Source organism: Electrophorus electricus, chromosome 16 (assembly GCF_013358815.1).
Source record: "Electrophorus electricus isolate fEleEle1 chromosome 16, fEleEle1.pri, whole genome shotgun sequence".
Classification (NCBI taxonomy): domain Eukaryota; kingdom Metazoa; phylum Chordata; class Actinopteri; order Gymnotiformes; family Gymnotidae; genus Electrophorus; species Electrophorus electricus.
The window spans coordinates 7596102-7621850 of NC_049550.1; the positions used below are offsets into that span (position 1 = coordinate 7596102).

The 25749-nt window shown below is 40.3% G+C and overlaps 1 protein-coding gene across 2 annotated transcripts in view; it reads left to right on the top strand.

The window, feature by feature from the left end:
- Positions 1-25749, top strand: part of LOC113576364 (VPS10 domain-containing receptor SorCS1) — a 119148-nt gene that overhangs the window by 52038 nt on the left and 41361 nt on the right. For both annotated transcript variants that reach the window (XM_027008405.2, XM_027008406.2), the window contains exons 2-3: positions 5357-5424; positions 11473-11572. In XM_027008405.2, coding sequence (XP_026864206.2) covers positions 5357-5424; positions 11473-11572 — 168 coding nt within the window. The remainder of the gene's footprint in view (positions 1-5356; positions 5425-11472; positions 11573-25749) is intronic.

Consider the following 25749-nt stretch of genomic DNA (forward strand, 5'->3'; position numbering starts at 1 on the left):
CCCACCATGTGCAGTGGGAGGATCCTGTTTCGTGGCCACACTTGCACACACCTGTATTGTGGTAGTCTTCTGTGTATTTAAACTCGTCATTGTGTGCAGTGTGGTCGGTTATTGTTAGTGTTAAATGTTATTTTGTCACTGTTAAATGTTACCGTGTTTATCGTGTTTGTTCTGTGTTAACCATGTGGCGTTTATTGTTTGTAAATCATGTGAGTGCCATTGTCTTTTGGTTTCAATTAAATGTTTGTCCTTGTCGAGGAAATCTGTGTGTCCTGCTCCACGCCCTTCAGTACTCGGGCAAACATTACATGTAGTTGCTGACTCCTAGTTAAAGGGAGGATGGAAATCTGTCATACCTGGACACTAAGGGTTGTGATGTGAATACCCACGTTTTATAACATGTTCTATTACAAAATCCAGGACTGGACTTGGATTTGAGATTTAGAATTGAATATCTCTCTTATACAGTATAATTGTTACAATTATGAACAAGATGGTATCAAAGCTTGGCATTTTGAGAGAGGGAAGGTTTCTATATAGCCATTTGACTAGCTCAAAGAGACCTGACCATAGAGCTGACCTTTACGACATGCTGTCAGGCTGACCTAAGTACCAACCCTAGTGCACCGTGTTTCTTTCAGATGGAGTGATGCTTTGCCATATGATCTGATATGAGACAGACCCTGCAGAGGGGGAACAATTCAAAACAAAAACACATCAGGCCATTTCCAAGACAAGTTTACTTATTTTCTCCCTGACTGAAACACTAATGGCAATTGCTGCCAATTTTTAGTTGACAAACACCTGACTTGCTTATTTGCAAGACAAACAGCAAAAATAAATAAATAAATAACACCAACACCGGCTAGTTATGCCTTGTCAACAGTAGCATGTATTTACATTTCAACTAGAGGGGGTATGCATGTTTGCATCACCAATGTAGTGATGTGTTTTCATCCATTCCAGTGCAAATCAAGCCAGAAATCTTGCTCTCTGACAGTGACACGCGCCTTTGCTTCACCCATAAAGCAAGGCCTGGAAGGAAATTCATTGCTACTTTGAAACACACAGAAAGATTTGTGAGTATTCGCACAGTACAGGAGCATGACAAGAACTAATCCACATAGGAAATTACCTGAATGGGTGGTTAATTCTTTCTCTTGACAGATTTGATCTTTTTTTTTTTTTGCTTTCTCCACCAAGTTGATGGGGTTGGTTTGTGTGGTGTTTGTCTATCTGTTAAATATAGAAATAACATTTCCTCTTCTGCCTCATCTCCAGTGTTTGAATTCTCGCAGCCGAGGCTGTGCGTGATGTCATCTGGAGGTGCGATAACACTTTACCATGTCAGGGGGATACATGGGAAGATTAAATTGGTGTTTTATTGAAGTGACACCGTTGAATCTAAAGGATTCGAATTTCATCGCCAGGCTTGCTTGCATTGGCAGAGACTGGCAGTGTCCAGCACAAGCCAGTGAATGCTGCACAGTGGCTAAAAGGCAAAACAAATCAAAATAATGCAAATATTTACTGAATGTTTATAGATGAAGGATGATAATACTTTGAAAAGTATAATACTTTGAAAAAGTAGCAATGCTACCCATTTCAAGCTGAATCATTTTGTGAAAGCTATAAACTCTTCATGTGGTTCAGCCTTCTACATTTGTTTACTCACACCAGAGAAGACTTTCTTTTTTTGTGAATGCATGTTTATGGACCTTCAAGTCTTTTTTTTCTTTAGAAAGCCAGGGATTAGCATTAGAGAGTCAGAGGCAGAACAGCAGGTGCTAAGAAAGGTTAGTGCTAGCAGCACAAACGCCGGCGTAGTGAGAACTGTGCTGCCTTGATGGAAAACGCGACTAATTCGCTTCGCCGTCAGGAGCCACTTTGGGCCGTCGATCTGTGAAACCAGCCACGTCCAGAGGCGGGCTTTTCAGGTTCTCTGTCTCACTTTTCCAGCCAGTATATATATTCACCCATCCAAATTGCCTTCCCTCACCATTCAGATTTCTGGTGCTATAAAGGTCGGAAAACCTGCAGCTGGGTTATAGGAATATGATGATTCCTGATGCACATAACATCCCCTCATTATGATTAGAAAGAATCAATTTCCTTTTTCGTCACAGTTACTTGCATTCCCATAAAATACTTGGTACAGCTTACAGTGTTCTAAAAGTTGTGCCTTCGGGGCTAAGTACAGGGTAAAAGTTCTATCCAGACTCCTGCAGGGAAGCTGTATTGAGAGTATCCCCACTAGGTGTAACTGGCACACAGCACCCCGTAGCATATGCAGCCTGCAGTGGGGCTCCATCTGACAGCAGGCTGTGCCAAGGGCCACCTATGCGACTGGCCGTATGTAGTGGACAGAAGGGCCTTGCATGCCTGCTGTCCTGAACTTTTTTTTTTTTTTGCGTCTCATTCCTAAAGGCCCCATCCGGGCCTCACACATAGTCAATAGTCAATGTCCGCATGGGGCAGATGCACGAGTTTGCACGTGGGAATGGAATGGCATGCATGCACGCATGTACGTGCGCACTCATGTGCACCAGGGTGATTTGGACTGGCACAAGAAAGGAGGCTAATGCATAATGCACACATGTACTAACTGACACAGTGACACTCTTGGTCACACTTAGGCAGTCATTCACTGTCTCACATACAGGCTTAAGGACACTAAGAGGCTTAGAGAACCTCTCTCTCTCTCTCATGCCTTAATTTACACCCGTTTGCTCGTTCACATGCATGCTCTCACACACACACACACACACACACACACACACACTTCTAGCCTTACTGACTCTCCTAGTTAGTGAGCAGTGCCAGTGCCCACTGCCTGTTGCAGTAGTAGTGCGTGCCACTGCACCCTCATTACCCATTTAAGGTTAGTCACTCCCCTCCCCCCTCCACCCTACCCAATGCATCTTAGTTTGCAACTAAGACCCCCTTGCGAATCGCTATTAATTCAATGGTGCCCCATTTATGCTGAGACGAGACCCAGTTCCAGCTTCGTCCCGTCTAGTTTATCGTTGCACATTGGCATGCGAAAATCAGCAGAGCTGTTCAGGTGCCAGGGCAAAGGGGGAATATCATGTCTGGGACTTTATTTGCAACCATATCATTAGAGAATGTTTTATAGGGCCTTGATTTGCCCTGATGTCAAGTCAATAAAAAAAATTTAAAAAATCAACCAACCCACCAACCATGTCTTGGTCATAGTAAGAATTGTTGGATGGTTAAATAGCCCACAAAATATGTACAGAGGGAGAAAACAAATGCACCAGGGATAACAGAATCCAGAGGCTTTAGGGCATAAAGTGTCAGAGGATAGAACTGGTGTTTTAATCGACTGCAGCACGAGTGAAAGTCAGCACTGATTGAAAAGACATTTACAAATGAACTGGAAAGCAGCCAGAAGAAAAATCCATTAACAAAAGTCTGAAGGTTATTAATCTTATAACGGTCTAAAATGCCATGGAACATGAAGGTATTTTTGTGCGATCTCTGTATGCTGATTTTAATCCTGCACTTCTTAGACACATATTCCAAGGAAGGAGAGGACACAGCCTGGTGTATTGCTCCAAAGGACCAGTGATGGACTGTGTACTGGAACAGTGGCTATACAGTGACAGAGAAACAGATTTATTGCAGTATATTTTTGCAGAATTAATTAATTAACTTGAATATAACTAAGTGAATGATACTCACATCAACTCAAACAATTCATGATGTAAAAAAAAAACAAAACAACACTGCTGCGTTGCACTGCTTTTTTAGTGTTTAGGATTATCATTGTCAAACTATGCCTTCCCTTACATTCATCTGAGAGAACAGTTTGTTCAATTTAAGTCCGATTTTTCAAAAACTGTGCAGATGGGTTCAAAAGCAGACTCTCGTCAATGTGGTGCTGGTGCTCAAAATGTGTGGCATCTGTTCACTGGTTTGCCGCGTAAAGGGCAGCCCTTACCGTCGGCTAGCGCTCCCCCTGTGAACAAAGGCACAGATCAGAGCCTCGCACAGGCCGCAGGCGGTGGGCCGCAGATGCGGATGGGTAATGAGCGAGGCGACAGACGCTATGCGGGGGACGCGACTCCGCCAGCCAGGTGCATGTGTTTACACCTTGTAGATGCTGACAACCCCCCCCCCCACCCCCCACACGCCGCCTCCGGGGCCAGCCGGTGCATACATGGGTAAAAGTCACGACGCTCACCTGAAGATCGGCTTTGCATCTAAAAATAAATAAATAAATAATGTCTGTGAGTGGAGGAGGCTTGCTGAGGTGCAGGCCCTGGGAACACCACCATATAACGATCACGTAATTATCCCCTCCGCATTACAGTGCATCTGCACCAGTCCACCTCCGCCACGCAAGTCTCGGAGATTCGAATTCGGCCAAGCCCAAGGTCTTGCAGCCAATAGACAGCAAGCTTCCGTGTGTTCTTCCCCTCTTTGCTATAGGCAAAATGTGACATGATGCGCTCTCACTTTCCCCCAAGGACTGTGATCGACCTACTTAGCAAAGTCTGGTTCCCCCATTGCACGCTCTAAAGAATATTTGCCGACTGGTATCGAGATTTAGCACGACATGATTAAATAATGAAGATAGAAATAATTAGCCTGTCACACAGGAAGGCTGCTGTATCTTTTCACAGAGTTTTGCACCAGTGTACTTTTTAGTGCAGCAATGCTCCATGCTAAAGAATTGTGGGCTTTGAAGTTTTGAAAGGTAGAGACTACTTTTTCACCAGCACAAAAAGTTCATACTAAGGGCATATCCATGATTTGATGTGAATGCAGAATAAGGGCTGCATGTGTTTTAGTTTGATATTCTAAAAGTGGTTCTGCAATTAAAAACAAGGATAGTTGGAAAAAAAACGTAATCTTTATTTTCCGTTGTGTTTCCATTTCCATTCCTCATTCAGCCTTTGAAAATGGTGATCTTGAATGCTCCCTGAGTGTGTAGCTTTCCTCTGCGCTTATTGATTTCCTTTAAAGTGACTGTGAGAATGGAGAAAGATGCCATATAAACGGAAAATGGTGACGGTGATGACAAAGGAAGCTTGAGATGTAGCTTTGGCATTCTCTTTTTGTCCATCTTTCCCTTCAGCCCAACCATTGCCTTACAGAACAAACAATGCCTTGCTGATCGTACATTTCTGTCACTGGATGTGGGGACCGAGTCACATATTGTAGCGGCAAGCACCACAATGCGTCCTCCAGAGTTACTGTGTGATTAGCATGTACAATGCAAATCATGTCACCTTACTTAGTTATATAAATATGTGGATCGCACTTTACTGGCGCCTCATATGGTACGGGTGATTTGGAGTAACCGTATGGTTCTATTTTTCTTTTTCAGGTGATTCTCATGCTGACCAAGCTCTACGACTTCAACCTGGGCAGTGTCACCGAGAGCTCTTTGTGGAGGTGGGAGCACATGATCAACTTCATTTTGCACATGCGCGTGCCTCTCCTGTGAAAAGCAAGCGTGCGCGTATGACCTCATCTCTGACAGTGGTTATTTGTGGAAGATGATTATGCAGTCAACGTGTATAAGAGCCAAATCCTGTGGTAAAAGAAGGCAACCTGTTAATTTAGAAAATTTGCATTTCAAAGTGCATGGTGAGATCCCTAAGTGATTGAACAATTGCACAGTTTTTGTTGTGCTTGGACCTGAAGACCTTCACAGTTAATTAGAAATGAGATAACAACAACAACAACAGCAAAAACAATAATAAATATATTATTATTGTTTATTTATTTATTTATTTTTGAGGCATTTTATTTGCAGAATATCAAAGAGCATTATATAGGACAGATTAAACAAATTTAATATAAAGAGCATAAATGACATTGAGCAAATTATGAAATATAAAATCAAATAAAATGAAATCAAAGTCCCAGCAAACCATATATAGGCCAGGCAATATGAGTACATCTGGATTTATTTACCTATAGAATCACTGTATTCTATATATTCAGTGTTCCAGAGTTGAAAGGTTCTACAAGAAAAATCTTCCACAAACTGTTATAACCGATTATAGGTGATTGGCAAAAGGCAAAGCTGACAATATCACTGATTTTTAAATCAATTTTAGATTATCAAAAAATAAACCAAATTATCTGTTGAACAGTTCACACACTTTCAATAGTAATATACTACATAGGATTTCTAAACAAACATTAAATATTGAATTGTTTAGATATATTTTCTGGGTATAAAACGGGCTATGATTTATATGGTTCACCCAGTTTAGATGTGAATTCACTCAAATGAAAGCATTCTGTATTCAATAGTTCACTTGAATTCCGAAGTGTTTGTATAACCAAGGTTACACGAATAGTTAAGGCAATGGTTATGACTTGGTTTGCAGGTAAAGCATTTCTTAGGAATTTGAGTGAAATCCAATTTCCAGCTTGTTAAAATAATGTTAAAAAGTTAAAAATGTTAAAAATAACGTTAAAAGTTTCTTTGTAAGAACAGAGAACAAATAATCATATAAAAGCTCCTAAATATATTACTGGCTAATTTCAGCTATGACAAATATATTACAATAAGGAATAGGATAAATCATATCATGCATTTTGATCTGATCATGTTAACAGTTTGTCATAATTGTTATGATGATATTCTCATTACAAATCCAATGTGTTGTTGTTATGCTCGACATTGAGGAGAGCTTGTCTGTCTATCCAAAGTCTGTTAAAACACTGGTCATGAAAAATTGACAAAAATGGATTATGGCTTAACTGATTGCCAATGAAAGCATTAGCAATATGCAAATGACCTCAAGCTAATTGGCCACCACCACCTTTAATTGATTACTATCCACATTTCGTGCGTTTCAGTCAAGCATTCCTGTTAAAAGCGTCTAAGGTCTAAGCCTTGAATATCATCACTTTTGGCCTCTCCAGTTCTTTAACTGTGCTCAGGCTCAATGTACCAGGCTATGCAAATCCCTCCTCCAAAGCATGGCTCGACGACTTTTAAGCAGAGACGATCGGCTGTTAATAGACCGATAATGCCACATTACCCCGTTAATGGTGCATCCGTCATATAGCCGCTCGCTCCCGCACTACGTCCAAACACGCTGGTTGTAGGCCTCATAGCCCGTAGCTCACTGAGAGAATTATTTATGACTGTATGAGAAGGGAGGGGAAGCTTTAAAAATCCCTGCCTCAAACATAACGGCTTAGAGGAGCCTCACAACGCTCACACAGATGCAGTCAAATGAAAGCTGGACCTGTCAGTTCGCAGCACATCAAGGAGACAGGCAAGCATTGGCCTTGGCTATCATTTAAACAAACCCTTGGAACCACAATGGCAAAGCGAACCTTTTCTAGCCTAGGAGGGTCTTTGCTGCTTAGACGGGCTTACACCACAGCAAATCAGATGGCATAATAGCAGCTGTAGATGACAGCGGCACTCCACGTGTGGTGCATGCACCTCGCTGTACGTGTGAGGTTTACTGAGCTGTTGGGGGGAGGGGAGTGGAGCGGCAAAGAGAGGGCGGTGGGAGAGCTCTGAGAATGGAGAAGAGGAAGTCACTCCTCTTCGCCGGACGCCAAGTTCCCTACCACACTGGTCAATTAATTTGCAATGCTCTCCGAAGCTTCCGTCTAACCCATACACACACAATTAATTCGTTAGGCGGCACCACAGTCATTCACCTTGTGACCTAGCATTACATTTTCTCACAACCGAAAGCCAATTAATCAAATCAGCAATACGGAGTAGAGTTACTTCCCCTGCCTGTGAAGATGAGGAAGAGCTGATAATTAGTTTCTGTTATATAGCATGGTGATACCACTTTAAGCAGAGCGCCCTTGACCTAATGTGCTGTGCTTTAATATATCACCATAGAACATGTGCCTAATCAAAACAATATGACTGCTATCTGAAATACACCTAAAGTGGATGGCAAGTCATGGTTTATGCCCATCATTTCCATTATACATTTACATTTAGAGTGTAAAACATGGTTTTTTTTAACCTTACTGTGCTCTGCCTTGGCATATTTACATATAACCTTATTTAGCATGGTTATTTTGAGTGCCATAGTGCTTTATAGTGCAACCACGTGTTTGACTTTAAACATCTGCAGGTCTGGTGCTCATTGAAACAACGTATGTTTAGTAAGTAAAGTATTGAGTAAGTTAAGATGCATAAAAGGGGTGATTCTCTAAAAAAGGGACATTTTGTAAAGGAGGCACTGAGTGGAGACATGCTGTGACCTCGAGGGACGATGTACATACATACATTTATTTATCAGTAGACAGTATGTGCATCAGTAGACTGTCTGACTTTGGGGCTTCGGGGGAGCTTGCGCTTCTTGCTACAGCGTGAGCTAAAGCAATGCTTCTTTCCCCTTCATGAAGTTCCCAGCCATTGAGCAGAGCAGCTCCATCTTTCCAGGACAGCAGGCATCCCTAAGCCAAAGCCCTGTGGCAACACCCATGTGGCTTAGGAGTAGCGGAAGCGTGAATGACCCAGAGTCCCACCCCCTCCCCCATACTCAGCACAGGCACGGCGTCTGTGCAGAAAGTCTGTGCTGAGGTTAGCAGCAGGCCCGTAAACGTTTTTAACCGCTGCATGCGTTCGGAAATGAGGGACCAGCAGCGTTGTCTGAGCTGTCCTCATTGAGCAGGCAACCTTCCTGTTCTGCAGCACAGAGAATTAAAGTCTCCTCCCTCTGCCCTCACAGCTGGGCACCCCTTCAGTGACCTTCGATCTGTACGAAGGAAAGCATGAGCCATTCAGGCAAACCACAGTAGGTTTAAGTACCTAAATAAGTGCTTATTACAGCCAATTGAGTCAGTGACTAAATCTCGCGAAACCAAAGCTTGTCCTTGAGAGCCATTCATTGCCTTGCACATGGCATATCCTATTTTTCGCCCGCTTTTCTTTCGGATTCTTGGGAGGGGCCATTTCAGGGGCTTCATGGAGGAAATGGAAGGGACGTTTCGCAGGTCCAGCTGAGCGTCGTTAAATCACATGCCTTTTGAGATTGAGGCTACGAGGGGCTGATCAATAGAAAGATGATGTAATTTTCCCATAGACCAATGTGACCCCTATAGCAACGTGCTGCTATGGTCATGAATCACCTTCAGCCATCTGGGTCCAGAGAGAAAGTGCTGTATTTCATCAGCTCTGTAACCATTTCATTATACATCCCATCAGGAAAAGGACCCACTGGAGTTGGGCTATTTATTGTTGGACCTGCCGTTGGTTGCTGTTTTATGCTGATCTCAGAGAAGTTTTATAATGTATTTCCCTGATTACAGCCTAAGGTATAGGAATCTGGTTTTAGGTCATCGTGAAAGGGAATGTCTTCTTTGCCAGAGTATTTCTGGTGTGAGTACATCTCGAACCAACAAAGTTGAAAACTGTTAGAAGGCAAGGCTTAAAAGTAGCTCACCTGTGGTTTCAGAATGCATGTTCAAGAGGCACGTAAGCATGAGACAAACTCTTATATCAAGGCCATTTTTTTATCCATGTATCTGATTGCTAGCACTTAAGAAGAATATATATTTTGATTAAGTCTGAACTCAGCATTCTAGCCTCATCCATAAAATCTTGCATGAACCCTTGATTAGGCTATCTTGTCCAAAAAAGTTGTGAAGTGGCAGTTTAGAAAAGTTGTTGAAAGTTTGAGAAGTTTGAAATGTCAGATCTCAACAAAACGCAAATTTCATATTAGTGCTTTGACCAGGATCTGAATATTTTATAATGTCCACTGAAGGATTTTCACTGTGCTCCACAAAATAAATAATAAATAAATAAATAAAATTAAATAAAAAGAAGTTTGGTGAAAAAGATGTTTATCATATAACAAAATTGTCTCTCTGTCTGAAATCAATCTATATATCAATGTCTAATTATATATATATATATATATATATATATATATATATATATATATATATATATATATATATATATATATTAATATATACTGATTAAAATTCATTAATTATGTGATAATTCAGTTCAGCCTGGTTTTAAATCTGGTTTAAATTAACATTCGCATATAAAAATTGTCATGGATGACTGTACAGGGAAAGCCTACTCAATCATGAGTAGAGTAGGCTTGAATGGTTTTAATGAAAACAAAAGCAAGCTCATAAATACATGCAGTTACACAAAGACACAATCTGGATGGCAAAACTACAGATCAGACAATAACTGACCAGCATCAGAAGCAACAATGGGGTGAATGTACACAAGGTGGCGCTAAGCAGCAAATGAGGAACAGGTGAGAGTAATAAACACAGATTGATGAGTAATAAAGAGACACAGGTGTAACGACTCAAGACCGGAGTGACCTGTGTGAAGGGCGGTGACTGGGTAGAGCATAGTACAGAACTTCGTGGTGACCACCATATATGGGGAATTGTCCATTTTTTAAATACAAGGGCAAGCAGATATTGGTCCTGTGGGTTGCCACGTCTGATAGCTTCATTATATAGTGGATGAGGATTACATGGGTAGTCACAGAAGTAACTACGGTTCATATCAAATTCAGGATGATGTATCTAATACAATAACAATCAGCTGTGCAAGCAAGGAGCTTGTGAAATTCCAGGAAACGAGTTTACGCTCAAAATAGTATGTGTGCATTTGAGTGTGTGTGTGTGTGTGTGTGTGTGTGTGTGTGTGTGTGTGTGTGTGTGTGTGTGTGTATGTGTGTGTGAACAAATCTGATATTTGTCACCAGCAGAAAAGCAAAAGTAAAACCTTGACTGTATCTAAATCCTTGCTAAGGATCATGCTGTAAATATTTTAACTTTTGAGAGGTCAGTCCCAGAGATTCATACACTATAGTTCTTCCTCTGAACAGCAAGTGAATTCACATTTTGCACATGCAGAACTACTTGGAAAATGTAGCCTTCAGGACTTATAAAAAGGAAATCCAACGGAGAGAATTTGCTTGTTCATCTCACATGCCGCAAACATTATGGATGCCTTCACTCTCTTTGGCCCTGTCAACTGTGAGAGCAAGGGAAGTCATGCAGCATAAAATGCCTTGACCTTAGCAAAGTAAGATCAAACAGGATTACTTTTGCTAACTGCACATATGTTTGACCATCCTGATATATATCTATGTGTCAGGAATTCAGGACCACATTAGTGTCTCACTAAGCAGGACACAGGCAACGTCTGGGTCACTCCAGATAAACTTGAATAACTGAACATTTGCAAGGGCAGAACAAAGGAGTTTATAGAAAAGTAATTTCTGCACACATGCATTCACACAACCTGCCACAAAAAGTCTCTTCAGTTTTAATGAGCACTTCCTTATTGATGCACATGCATGACAAATTAAATAATTCAATGTACCCTGTATAAGAGCAACACATAAGCTAAATGATTTTATTGCATGCATGATCTTTCCCTGTGTAAAATGTACGGTAGGCATTAATTGCAACAACTAATTCATCAAGGCTTCATCGAGTCTTCTCATTAAATTCTAGGTCAACCGACTATGGAACCACTTATGAGAAGCTTAATGAAAAAGTGGGGGTGAAGACCATACTTAGTTACTTGTACGTGAGCCCCAACAACAAGAGAAAGGTAAGGTTTTTTAAATTACCTTACAAACACAGCATTTTTAGATGGAGCGAGTGTGAAAGTAGTGCTTTTCGTAATGCTTATTCTGAAGCAGTAAGAGCACACGATTGAATGCATGTCCTTCATTACCTTCAAGACATTCTAATCAAATGCTTACATTCAAGGCAAAGATAAACATTTGAAGTTTATGTCTATGCATGATTTCCAAAATATGAAAAAAAAAATTGAAACTCACACCGAGAAGTTTTATTTAGAACTTTACTTCTTCAGCCAACAAGCAATTTGCATGTGTGGGAGCATCATTCAAAGCATTGTTGGAAACGTATCCTCGCCTGGACTCACAAAGCTGGCTGAGAAAATGTCAAGAGATTGTTATGATTTGTTTAACCCTTTTCAATCACTGCACAGTTCTGTATGTATAATTATAGTTTTTATGTTTTCACCATGACTGTAAAAGATAAAAAGGAAGCATAGATGTCTCCAAAGTTTTTGACTTGCACTGTATGTGTTTGGGGCTTACATTGTTAAGACATGCTCAAAAACAGGCAATGGTCAAAATACAGTGGAACGTATCAAAGCACAAATATGTTTGAAGTCAAAATAAATGATCAGAGCCAGAACAGAACAAACTAGCCAAACCTTGCAATATGTGAGGACCAGGCTGCACAAAGAAACCTGGCAGGAAAGCAAAGAATGAAACCATTGAGGGAATTTATGTAGTCTCTGGAGCATTTGGAATATGGAGAACAGGTGAGCAGAACAGGTGCTGGTGGTTAGTAAGCTGGCAATTATGAATGCTGATAAGCTGGCACAGGGGCCCGGGGCATTATAATATCCCCATCCGCCACGACGGCACTGCCAGAGCAACCAAATACCACCTACCAGGGTGACGATGCCCAGGATGGATGTGAAGAGCAGATCGATCAAGGGAGTGATTATGGAGGTCTGTGTAGGGGATTTTTCTTTCTAAGCTTCTCTGCTTGCTTGTGGATATAATGGAAACAAGTGTGATGAAGGTATAATTTGTGCGGTAACTTAATGAATTCATTCATTTGCATTTACAGTTACAGCATTTGACAGACATTCTTGTACAGAGCAATTTAGAAGAATTGCTGTCTCCTTGGAATTTATGTAATTGCAAAGTATATTAAATAGATATAGACTGTTATTTTATTGATAATGTGGTTACACTCATTTGTGTGATTCAGCATATGTTAAAAACTTGGAGCATATATGATACTCATCATATATATCCTCCAGCAGACAGCTGTCCCAAACAGTTTATATAAAATTCTTACTTGACAAAAAGCCATTTATATCAGATGCATACCGTAGTTTAGTTAAAGCTTAATAAAAAACATTTGTGGTGATTGTGAACAATGAAACTGGTTTAGGCACAATCCTTGCACCAACTGAATAGTTTAAAACATAATACAATACTTGGGATCAGATTAATCCCATTTAAGGATGGCCATTTGCCGAATATCAGACTAGGAAAATATATTAAAATGGATATAAATACCACCACTGACCAGGGATATTCACACATAGGCTCTCAGACCACTGAAGTGCAGCGTTTTGTAATTGTTACGAGATTAACTTGTGCATCTCACACTGTATCATGACATTACTCACCATAAAATATGTTATAAGCATGATCAAACATTGCAGGAAAATTGTTATGTCCAAATACCATAATTCAGATTTTAATTTACTGTCAAGGAAATTATTTCCAGGTACAGTTGAAAAGCAGTGCCCAATGGTGCATCCCCTGTATTTCCCTCCACCCCCAGGAATTGCAACCATTTGTTGGCAGTACAGAGATAAGAAAGAGTTGCTTCTTAAACTCTTAAAAGAACAGTCAGTGGAACTTCATCCCCATCTACTCTGCCTGCCTGCTGTTCATGGATTAGGACCAGTAGGATCAGTCCTCTGGATTGTAGCCCGCACTGGCTATTAGATACTGACCTCCACATCAGTGGGCCACATGTGTAGGGAACATGCTGCAATGACCTCCAATGCTGGCAGAACATCTCGAGTAACATCCAGGGACAGGACTCATTGGCATGAAATTGTGGCGGTCCTAGAAAACCACAGTCTGTCAGCTGGTAGCAGAATAGCCGAGCACACACTAGAATGGAGTCGGTCCAGTGGAAAGACTACAAAGGGAGTTTGGTGCATACTTGACGCACAGAAAAAAAAACTGGATCCAGTCGCCTTGCTGGTTACTGCAGTGGCTTTTATGGGCCTGTCCAAATCTTGACTAGATGCACTGTGCTCCAGTTCACTGATGTTTTATCTTAGTAATATGAGAAAGAGAGGGGAGAGAAGCTTAAGGGGATTAGTTGTCAAGCTTTGGAAAGTCAATGCCATTTGATGAAAATAGCATTAAAACATATATATTATTGTCATTAGAAACAAGGAGATCAGTAATAAAATGGGCAGCTCTATGGAACCAGTGTATCTGAGGGACCAGCAGAATAGCAAGCTTAGTGCTGTTAGTTGTGAAGTCTTGGACTTCATATAGGACCGGACTTGAGCTTTGACTTGAGCTTTGACTTGAGGTTTGTACGTTGGCCTGGGGAAGCTGAGGAGCAAATTAAGTCTTATTACACTCCCTTTTATTCGTATTCCTCAACAGCCTGAATTCCTGCTATGGAAAGAGGTATACTCTATTATCAGAATCAGATCTATTTTCCGCTTTAATATCTGATATTGTTCTGAGATCTCTGGGTTTTCTATTGCCTAAAGGGGCTTTCAGTGGTGATAGTAGTATTATAGGGAGGAGAGCAGGTAACAGGTTTTGATATATTCCAGGGGCCAAGAGATAATGTCTCTGTGTTTTGAGTAGATGTGCAGATCATATGTTTTGAGCCAGGGAAGACCCAGAGTTACAGGAATATGATGGGATTCAGAGAGAGAAAAAAGGTTGGGGTCCTTCTGCTGAGAGGCAAATATTGAAATATACCCATTCCACAACCTATTGGTCAGAGTGCTCTCACCATTAGTGACCATCGTAATGTCTACTGATTGGATTTTGTTTTCATCAAAGACCATACTTACTCATGTCGATCAGCCCTGAGGATGACCAAGACTCACTGGGCATGATTCCAGTGGGTGCAAGTCATCTCAGCAGAAAAGCAGCCTTTTCAAGGTTGGTAATGATAAGTCTCAGTTGATTGATCTAGATTTGACTGATCTAGACATTTCCATGGTCTCTCAATCAGAGTGTAAGCCTGAGGTTGTGGTGGATTGAAATCAAGGTTGCTGTAATTGGACAGTGAGATATTGGCATTTTTCATGTGTTAAGCTATCCAAGCAGATGGTTAGGGAAATTACTTGGTCCAAGCTGATTCTATTGCCCTAACAGGCCAAATCTATCAGTAAGTCAAGAAAATGAAGATTAGAGCTGGCCGATTCCATCCGCTCCCAGAAGCCAAGCAGAAGAATGTGATTTCATAATCTGATACATTTCTGTTGCCATTTGATAATTTGAAAATCTTAATTTTTCTTTTCTCTTATGGAAAGAACAACTTCATCAGCAATTATGGAAAGATTACAAAGGCTACTTCAGTGATCAGGAGTATGTCAGCATGTATGAGTACAGAGCTTTAATCATGCAGACAAGAGGTAGGCCAGGAATAGTTTAAGAATAAAACACAGTGGTTTGTTTCAACAAAAGACAAACAGCAGAGGTGAAGAGGAACAAAGGATAGAAAATTCAATACAGTACTTCGGAATACATTAAAAGTACTGAAGTTTGTTTTAGTGGATCGTTTACTATTGCCCCACTACAATTATCCCTTTCCAGTCTGTGCAGAAAATTCCATTTTTGACACTGAATGGAACAATTGCAAAAAAAAAATGCTTGTTGTGTGAATATTGAATATTGTATATTGTAGAGACATTTTAACCAACAGAATCAGTTCTTTAAAATGATAATCTTTGTTTATTTAAATGCAATTTCGATCCATATTTGAACAAAAGCTAAAAATGGCCTAAGAGAAATTGTCAAAGTATCATTCCATTCATAAAAATGAGTGATTTAATTAGCAAATAAATACATAAATATCTATAACATCAAGTGACATGAAGAAAGATGCATTTATGTAGAGGAGTAGTGGATGGATTTTGGGCAAATCAATAATTATTTCTTTAATGCAGTTCAGGGTCAATGAGCCAGAAGACAGTGAAACATAATACATAACAAAACTAGAAATAAAAGCCAAAGGAAAGACATGAAACCAAATATGGATATGAACATGTCAATGACAATCACAAGGAGCAAATGGCAACACAGAAATACTCAGTTACCGACAAATCAGAACAGAAGACACGCGATATAAATATATACGTAAATGAACAGAAACTAGAAACACTTGGCTCTAATCAGGGACAGAGAATGAAAGACACAAGACGAGGGCAGAGACAGAAACCAAAACAAAACCACATGGCAGACATCACCATGGGAACAGAACTAAATCACAACATGGAGCTAGGTGTCACGGGTATTTCAACACAGTGAGAAGAAACCATGGCCATATTATCTATCATTCAAAGGTTACAATCAATTTAATGATGAGCTTGATTTAGCATTATTTAGTGACAAAGGATGTTCATATAATTCCTATTCTTTCAAAACTTTATTTACTTTATATTGCTTTACTATTTGTGGTCCAACCACCTTTATATGTGTTGAATTTAAAAAACAAAACAAACAGAATCAAAGCAAACCATAATGCGGTACAATGGAGAGGGAGTAACAAATTCTGAGAAGAGCGAGGTTTATTGTGAGCAAATCCATAATCGTAATCCATAGTCCAGAGTGCCACAAACAGAAACACTACCAGAATACATAATTGAAGAGACAACACATGGGAAAATCAAATGAGGAATAACAGAATACAAATCCAGAGACAAATGAGAAGCAAAAACCAGAATATGCAGACCAGTGGATATCACAGGATATATATATATGAACCATGGGTCTTAAATACATAGGCTGATGAGGGAAAATGAGGATAAGGTGAAACTAATAAGGGGTGGAGACAATAAACGAGGAAAAACAAAAACAGGAAACAAAGCAAAACAATAACACATGCAACAAGGCAACAAGAAACCATAGCAACATAGACACTAAACTAAAATAAGGTAAGTTTGATACTTAAGTAAAAAGCAATTACAAAGCAGTCACTCTGTTTACTCATAACCTAAGTGCATTTCTGAATGCTCTGCACCATGAATTTATGGCTTTCCAACGAGTTAGGACACTGGGAATACTCAGCATATATTCTGCGGAGAAAGTCAGGAGATCAGGTGCTGGCAGTAAGTACAAAGTGAGGAGCGGGGGGGGTTACAGGACATTTGACCTTTCTTTAAAATATGGTAACACATGGCAGGGTGTTGTGTCTTGAAACGTCCTGTCACATTGTGTGGAATATGAACACCTTCTGTCTTGAGTATGTAATCTATTATCGAATGGATCTCATTAAAACTAAATCCATTTTTTAGTATTTTATAGGATTACTACAAGCCAAAAAAAAATGATAGAACTACAATTATAAGAGACGCCTACCCCCAGCCCCCAAAATAACAAATAAAGTAATGATTCGGAGATTTAGTGGTATTCAAAGGCAAAAATACGTGCCTCATTCATATTGATAAGCCATAAGCCTGTAAATTTGCCTCTCCTCAAGCCGGTGAGTTATGAACTGCGTGAAAAGAGCCTCACAAATTCGCAGTGTTTTAATGAAAGATGAGACGAGAGGGTTCATATTTACAGCTGGGGGATCCCGCAGCCTGCCGGATGACAGTGGGAACCATTAGGCTCGCCCCCCCCCCCTCCTTTTCTCCGTTTTACCCTCTTCACTTCTCCAATCCCCTCAATCTGGAAAGGCTCATTTTCGCCTTGTTAATTATATCGCTGCAACGAAGACAGAACACGCTTCCAGCATTTGCCATGGGACCCATGGAGATCAGGCATCCATAAAGCTGCCACTGTGATTCGTGGACATGTGGCGGTTTACTTCATAAAAAGGTGCCCTGCTTTCCCCAACCACGCTGTGAATGTTGCCACTGTTCGTACAGTTCCATACACAGGTGCAATGCCACAATTATGTTGGCAAACCGCTTGATGGCTCTTGGAATGATCATCCACACTTCAAAAGGCTGCTGGAAAATCTTGGATTTTTTTTTTTCTCAAGGCGCAATTCTATTAATATTTGAATAGAGCCTTTTTTTTTTTTTTTTTTATAAACATGCAAGAAGCAGCCTCCACTGTAGTGTTACAGTACCCAGACCTTATGGTAAAGTTTCTGATATGATTACGAATATGCCGATAGAACATGTTATATGAAATATTATGTCAAGTTGTCAATATGACCTAAGATGAGTGTCTTCACTAAAAATGCGAAGAGGCCAGTGTACATATGAAAGATTTCCATTCTCTCATTTGTCTTTTAGAGGCCTATTTTGTATGAATTAATAACAGTGTCTACAACTCAGTCCTTAGGTTGCTTCTCAGTGATCTTACAAAGCTATATCTGGAGCCTCAGGATAATTACAGGCTGTATTGTCACCAAGTCTAACTTCTTGTGTGTCTTATAAAAGACACAAGTGATTTTGACAACAAGGTCACTTGACTCTGCGAGTATGACTGGAGATCCTGGCATTAAAAAGATTAGTCTTTCAAAATTTCAGCCTTTAACAGTGAAGAGTTATGAAGGGCTTGTGAAGCTGGCTTTTTAATTCACTGGTGCTTGGCACAGGAAAAAAAGCAATGCTTAGCAGAGCAGAGGTCGGCATGGCTACCGGGAGCTTGGTTCAAAGCCCAGCTGTGCCATGTGCCATCTGTTGGAGATTGGCTGCGTTCTCACTGAGGGAGCAAGGATGACAGAATCAGTCTCCTCCCCAGTCACAAAGCACAGAAGCAGGCATCTGTAAGGACAAGCCAAGCGTATCAAGACAGCTTCTGCTTTTCCAAACTGGTGGGTTTATCCTGTGAGGGAAGCGTCTTAGTATTTCAGAGCTGGTTTTGGGAGGCTGCTGGTGAAAACTGGGAACGAGGGAAAACCAAAAGAACTTTGATGCATTTTCAGGTGTGTGGGGACAATGAGGTCTGAGTTAATGGCTTTGCTGTACTTTTCTCAGTAAATCACAGAACACTCCTGCAGCCTGTAGTGTTCAGCAGGATGGGAACATGGTTGACATGTAGAGGAAATAAATCATCAGATATTAATGTCATGATCTTTCACACATTTCCACCCCCACTCAGCATTTAATTGGAATCGCAGTTGGTCATTCACTTTGATAAAAAGAGTTAGGAGACTGTCTCTCTCCACTAACAAGCGGAGTGTCGCAGTGTCGCATCATACAAGGAGCAGAGTATAGATGCATTGGAGCATCTGGAATATGCCAGATTTTCTTTTCAACATGTGGACTGTAAAGGTTACACACTCTTAGAACATAACAATAAGAAAATTATAAAGTGGTCCCTTTGGCTCTGCTCTCTCTAAGGGTATCACAACAGCCACAGATTTACAGTAAATGTATAATATTGCCCCTGAGGCAAAATTAGCCAGTAAAAACTCAAAATTAAAAATAGGATTAGATAGAGATTAACAACATAATGTTCATTCTGAAGAGTAATAAACAGGTTTGTATTGCCTTGTAAAATTACCCTCCATAATGCTTTTCTTTTTTACATATCCCTTTTAATTTTTTATGTCTTAGTGGATATAAAGTGTTTGCATGTGAGTGTATGTGTGTGCGTGTGTGTGTGTGTGTGTGTGTGTGTGTGTGTCTGTGTGCGTGGATGTTTGTATTTGTGTGTTTGCATACATTATCATCATTTCATTATCATCATATCATCATCACCAACTTTGGATGTGTGTGTGTGTGTGTGTGTGTGTTTATATCCTGTATTCAGTAGGTGGGTGGAATGGTTCTTTTACCTCAGCTGAGATCTACAATCATTTTCTTGCACTACGTCACAAATCCATTCTTTGGCTGAACAACCGTTCTTTTTGAAAGTCAAACTTTGTTTGAAGCAGCCGCTGACTCCGCCCCAAACAGAGGTCTGCAGTCCTGCTATCCCAGCAGTGGCATCACAGTAAACTAGTGTTAGCCTGATGGCAGATGGTGGCCCGTTTCACTCTCTTTTAAGCAAGTGAAATTCTAATGCTAAATTGGATTTCATGAACATTAATGAAATGCAGTTCTCTGTGTGCTGGTGTGGGCCCAGCCTTTGCATGGTTTTTCGCTGATTTTATATATGCAAAACACCAATAACCCCTTGGTCCTGATGCATGTTAATACTTGGTGAAGACATCCTTTTTGGGACCATAAACCGGTTCTGAGGCAATAGTTTGCAAAGCAGGGTAATTGCCAACTGTGCCCTGAAAACAAGTAGTTTAACCTCTTAAACTCTGGGCTTATTGTTCAGTTATTAATCTTAAGGCATATTTTAACTGTTATGAATTATTCAGCAAATACATTGAAACTAATACAAAGGCATGTAGATGTGAGAGTGAGGAATGTAAGTCTGGAAACACCCACAGTTCCTTGGAGTTTAGGAGGTTAATGTATTCCAAACAAATACTTTAAGAAGTCAAGAAAGAACCAAATATATTAATCACATTTAACATCCATAAAAATAAACATAAGACATTAATCTGTCACCTGGTAAGAATATGTAAATGCAGGTACATTGTGAGATACACACACACACACAAGCACACACACACACACACACACACACACACACACACGCACACACAAAGATATCATACGCTGTGTAAGCAAAGTGCCTCTGAATTTGTAGGAGAAGGAGCCAGTTTATATATGAAAAAGTAGATGTTCAAATCATAAAATTAATTTCATGGTGTTCTAAAGTTCCAAGAGTGTAGGCAGATCAGTAGACAGGGTTTCCTATTTCATTGCTGCCATAGCAACAACTGGCAATGCAGATATGTTATTAATTTATTAATGAAATTTCCATTATTATGAATAATTAGTATTAGTATTAGTATTAGCCACTGGAAATGACAAATCTTTAATTCTGATTGTCCGAAAGTGTTCAACAAAGTGATCAGTGCATATGTATATATATCTGTTATGTAGGCATCTGTAGGCAGTAGGGGAAGCAGTAGGGAGAGAGATGGAGACAAAAAGAGTGACAAAGAGTAAGGGAGTGAGAGAGAAAGAGAGAGAGACACACAGAGAGAGATATTCCACTGGCAGTACTCATTTGTAGGCTAGTGACTCATGGCAGTTTGAATGACACACACACACACTTTTACAGGAACAGATAAAAGAAATCTTTTTTAAAAATGGCTTAAGTTATTAATGACTTTTGTTTTAAATTTTTAATATGTGCTTGACATAATTGTACCTTCACTGTCGTGTATCCATACACTCCAGCATTCATATAATCTGCATGAGTTTGCACGACACAACTCAACTTGCTAACTGTGCTAGCACCCTGCTATCAAATCTCACAATCTGTCTTTGGAAACAACTTTCTGTGTAGCCCAGGTTTGTGGTGTGTGTGTGTGTGTGTGTGTGTGTGTGTGTGTGTGTGTGTGTGTGTGTGTGTGTGTGTGTGTGTGTGTGTGTGTGTGTGTGTGTGTGTGTGTGTGTGTATTTTGTGTGTCTTGGAGATGAACTCCACTGCAGCCCAATTAGCCACTAAGGGGGATCAGAAGTGTCTAGTCCAGATTCAAAAATGTCCACGAGTCAATTAGACTGAACTTCAGATGCCTCTCTGGAATCTACCGGAACTCCTCAAATTTAATGATCGAGTTCAGACAGAAGAAGCCCCTAAAGAGAATCATTACCTTGTTAGTATGAACAGACAACATACAAAGCCCAGTCTTCAGCAATGACATTGACATTAATTAACAAAACCAAAAAAACAGTTCAGGGAGCTGCATTCCAGAAATTGTGTGCAAAAAAGTGGTATTATTTGATTATGGGTTTTAGAACATGTTGCACTTTTCTGCGTCACTCCTTTATATGTTCATTTTCAGTAAATAAGTCAACATAAGTCACCAGAGTGTATGCTGTTTATTTTTTCCACCCTGCTTTAAGAAAATGTGGTCTGTTGGAACGTCTTTTCAGTTTTTCATTGCTCAATGCTTGTATGCGCAGTTACATTTCTATTTACCAATTACTAGTCAACACTGATGTTGCTTCATGCAAATAAATACCTATTTATTGTGTGTTTTTACATTCTGAATTCAAATGTGGTTTCAGATTTTCTTTATCACCCATAGTTTTTGTTTGTTTGTCATTTGTCATTTTGTTGTTCTGGTATGCCATTATGCAGAGTTTGGAAAAGTGGCACGAAGGAAATTGGATCCGCTCTATGTTGACAGACTACTGCTGGACACTGAAGAGGGATGTTCCTGAGGCCAAATATAAGAAAAAATCATACTTTTTACATTGTAGAAATACATTTGTCCATATTTTAAGTGTAACAACAACTTTATGAATAAGTAATATATACTTCGTGTAAAATTCAATCACCCTCTCACTTAAAAACTATATTTCACAATAAAACAATTCTAAAAACAAATGCAAATTCAGATTAAAAATACTTATAAGGTTCATGTATTTTAGTTTGTGAAACAAGTTAAAATTGTGTTCAGTGTTATCAGTTTAAATCTGCGCAGTAAATGTTTTGTCCATCTGGTGGCACTAATGAGCTACAGCAACTGGAAGTCAATAAGTTTAACATTATTCAAAAACGCTGCAACATGTGGGTGGCCATGTTCTGGTGAATGCATGCCTGTGTAGTTTGGAGACATGAATTCTTTGACAAAACTTTAGGGCACCCTTTATTTATTCATTCGCTTGTGTACTGCTTATTAGTGCCGCAGCCTAGTCAACACTGGGGAAGAACCATCAGGTCTCTCCGGAAACTTGTTAGTCCAGCTCTATGCCTCGCATTCCCCTACCCTCATGTGACAAACTACTTGGCTCCCCCGCCGCACTCAACCCCACCCCCCACCATCTTCTCTGTCACATTTTGGTCTGTCCCTCACTGACCTCCTCCATCACACTGTACCCTGGAGGCAATTAGGTTCTACCACTCTGAGCTGGTGAGGTAATTTGCCCAGCCAGTGTGCCCTTATCCTCCCCCCTCCCACACCCTTTGGTGGGGGGAGAGGGTGAGTGAGGGGTTTACAGAGTGTAGGGCGGGAAACGAAGCAAGCTGATCACGAGGAACAAAACGATCTGTATAAAAGTCTATTAGGGAAAAAGACTTGGGGGCGTCACCAAAAGAGACTGACATGCTGAATATACCTTTCTCTCCCCCACATGGAGATTTATGTCAAACGAGGATAAAAGCAGACATCGCTCCACCAACTCCTTCCTTTTGTCCGGCATCTTCCGTGTCTTCGCATCGCGGACCTCACGGCGCTGCCAGGGCCTCACTCGGAATCCGGCAGTTAACGTTCTTGTAATTCTGCCTCCTCCTCTTTCCTCAGCCAGCCTTTTCTGTGTGAGTGTGGCGATGCTGCGATCATGGTGTTATTTGTTGCTTGGCAACCCCATTTGAAAACCATCCGGTCCTTCAGAGGCTGCTCTCTCCCAGCGCATGACACCGGGGTCTCATTCTCGTTATGAGCGCGGCGGCTGTTGCCGTTGTGGTATGCGCTTCTTCAAATGGAGATTTGCTTCATCAATGGCCTGTTAACGCATTTAATCGGATGCCTCCCAGGCTGGTTGGCCAGAGCGCGCTGGGACTTAACTCCACTAGATGTCGTCTGATACACCAGAAGCATCGCAATGATGCCGTTATGTGGCCTGCATATAACACATATTGATGGGGGACTGAAATTGAATCAATCACTGCAGTTTTGAGACCCACACATAGAGCCAGGCTTATAGATTAGATCATTTAAGGTGCTAGAATTGTGTGCCATGCTTATGTTTAATAATTGTCACATGATAGTTATTTTTGCTTTTTCACCAGCTGTTCTTTATTCAAGCTGCCAAGATTCCCATGGTAACATCAGGTTGCTTTTCAGTTTCACCTTGGAGCGAAGTGGAATATGATTGGTTCCTACATGAATAGGCATGAATAACGCTATTTTTCTCCAGTGGCTTTCTATTCTGTTTCTGACCACTCCCAGGTAGTTATATGATGCATTAGATTGAAATTAACTTAACATGACAGTTGCCTTAAAGGGAAAGCCTAATTGCAGTGAGGTGATGCATGGAGTTCAGACCTGGAAATCAAGGTGATGATAAACAACCAGGGAGAATGATAAGCGAATCAACTTGTTAAAACACACACACACAGAAACACACACACACACAGAAACACACACACACACACACAGAAACACACACACACAGAAACACACACACACAGACACACACACACATATTACTTGTATAAGCTCATTGTTACAACAATAACTTCCAATTCTGAGTTTATACACATACATTCACACATCCCTCCCCACTACCAATTCTATTGACTCCCTTGGTGATCTTAAATAATGGTTGCTGGTGATGTTTTTCTAACTCCTTGAGCACTCATGCGGGACTCAAAACAGGCTTTTTCCTCTAATTGGTCAGCTCTCCACTGAGAAGCCAATAGCCTTGGTTAATAAAAACAATATAGGAGGCCGTAGCGTGAACTGCATCCCTAATCAGACCTTCTTTGGCTCGCCAAGCAAAATACAGTGTCCCTGAGTCCAGTGAATACATTTCACACTCTGCACAATAACAAGGGCTCTTGCTGTACCCAGATTTGCTGGTTCATCAGTGAGGATGAAACTGACAAGACATTTTTGCTATACTTTCATATTTACATGGAGTTATTGGGGTGGGGGGGTGGGGGGGCAGAGAGAGAGAAATGTGTACAACCACACATTTAAGAACACTGAGGATTCTTCTAAAGGCCATTAAGAGCTTTGGAAATGTGACAGTCAGCAAATCAATACGAGTAAAAACAGTGTAGCCATCTGAGAATTCCTGTTTGTGTGTATATGTTATCACTACGGTCTGTGTTTGTATATTGCTTAGGTTCTATGGGCCCAAACTCCACATAATGTGCACTTCAGCAAAAAATATACATTTGTATAAAAGCCTAAATCACGGCTGTTAATCCATCAATTCAATATTGAAGGATTAACAGTGTTTAACACACCAAACAGATTATGGCAGCTTTAAAACTGAATTTAGGAGGTTACACGCTTCCTAGCTTTTAACGAGCTGTGAGGAGCAACTGTTGTGATATCACCTTTCCGCCATATTTACTACCTCTCTATAGGGTGCACAAGACAATCCAATTAGTTCTGGGCTGTAGTGAAAAGATGTGGCTAATTTCATTAATATGTCACAGGTTGTTTAGTAGTGAGGTCTGAGCATTGCTGGACGTGTTTGCAGGAGCCCCGGTCTCTTGGCCAGTCAGGAAGTATAGCTTCATTAACCTTTGTCTTCTCATTCTCCATTGGCTTTGTAATTTAGAAGCATGGATGTGGACTGAAGAGAGGAGATGTCAAAAGGTGAAACAAATGCAGAGTTTAAGACAGAATGTGGCCCAAGGATGAACAGGAGCTGAATGGTGGGGTGTTTTTGTTTTGTTTTTTTGTTTTTTTTTTTTGCTTTTTGTAATACAGGATCATGGCCATTTTTTCATTAGTTTTGAAGCATTTGAAAAGTTCTGAACAGCTGAGGCTGAGGTTATGGAGAGAACTTGGCATAATAATCTTTCCTATGTCCTCATTGGTGTGACACCCAATGAAATCATTTGTGAAATCATTTGTAAATCTACATAAACACTACAATCACACAATACACATAAACAATAAAATAAAACTATGTCTTGTTGCAGTGTTACTTGTGAATGTAGTAAAAAAAAAGAAGGTTATTGTCATTCTAGTCAACTTCATGTTCAGATTCCTGGCAAAAGGCAAAAGCCCATTCATATGCCCCCTAGTGGTGCTAAATCAGTGCTATCAGTTGAAATCTTTCAAGCTCTTAGTCTGCTGTCTACTCCTGAGTTCTCAGCTCCCTCCTCTCTCTCTCTCTCTCTCTCTCTATCTATCTATCTATCTATCTATCTATCTATCTATCTATCTATCTATCTATCTATCTATCTATCTATCTATCTATCTATCTATCTATCTATCTATCTATCTCTAACTAAAGGTCATACAGGC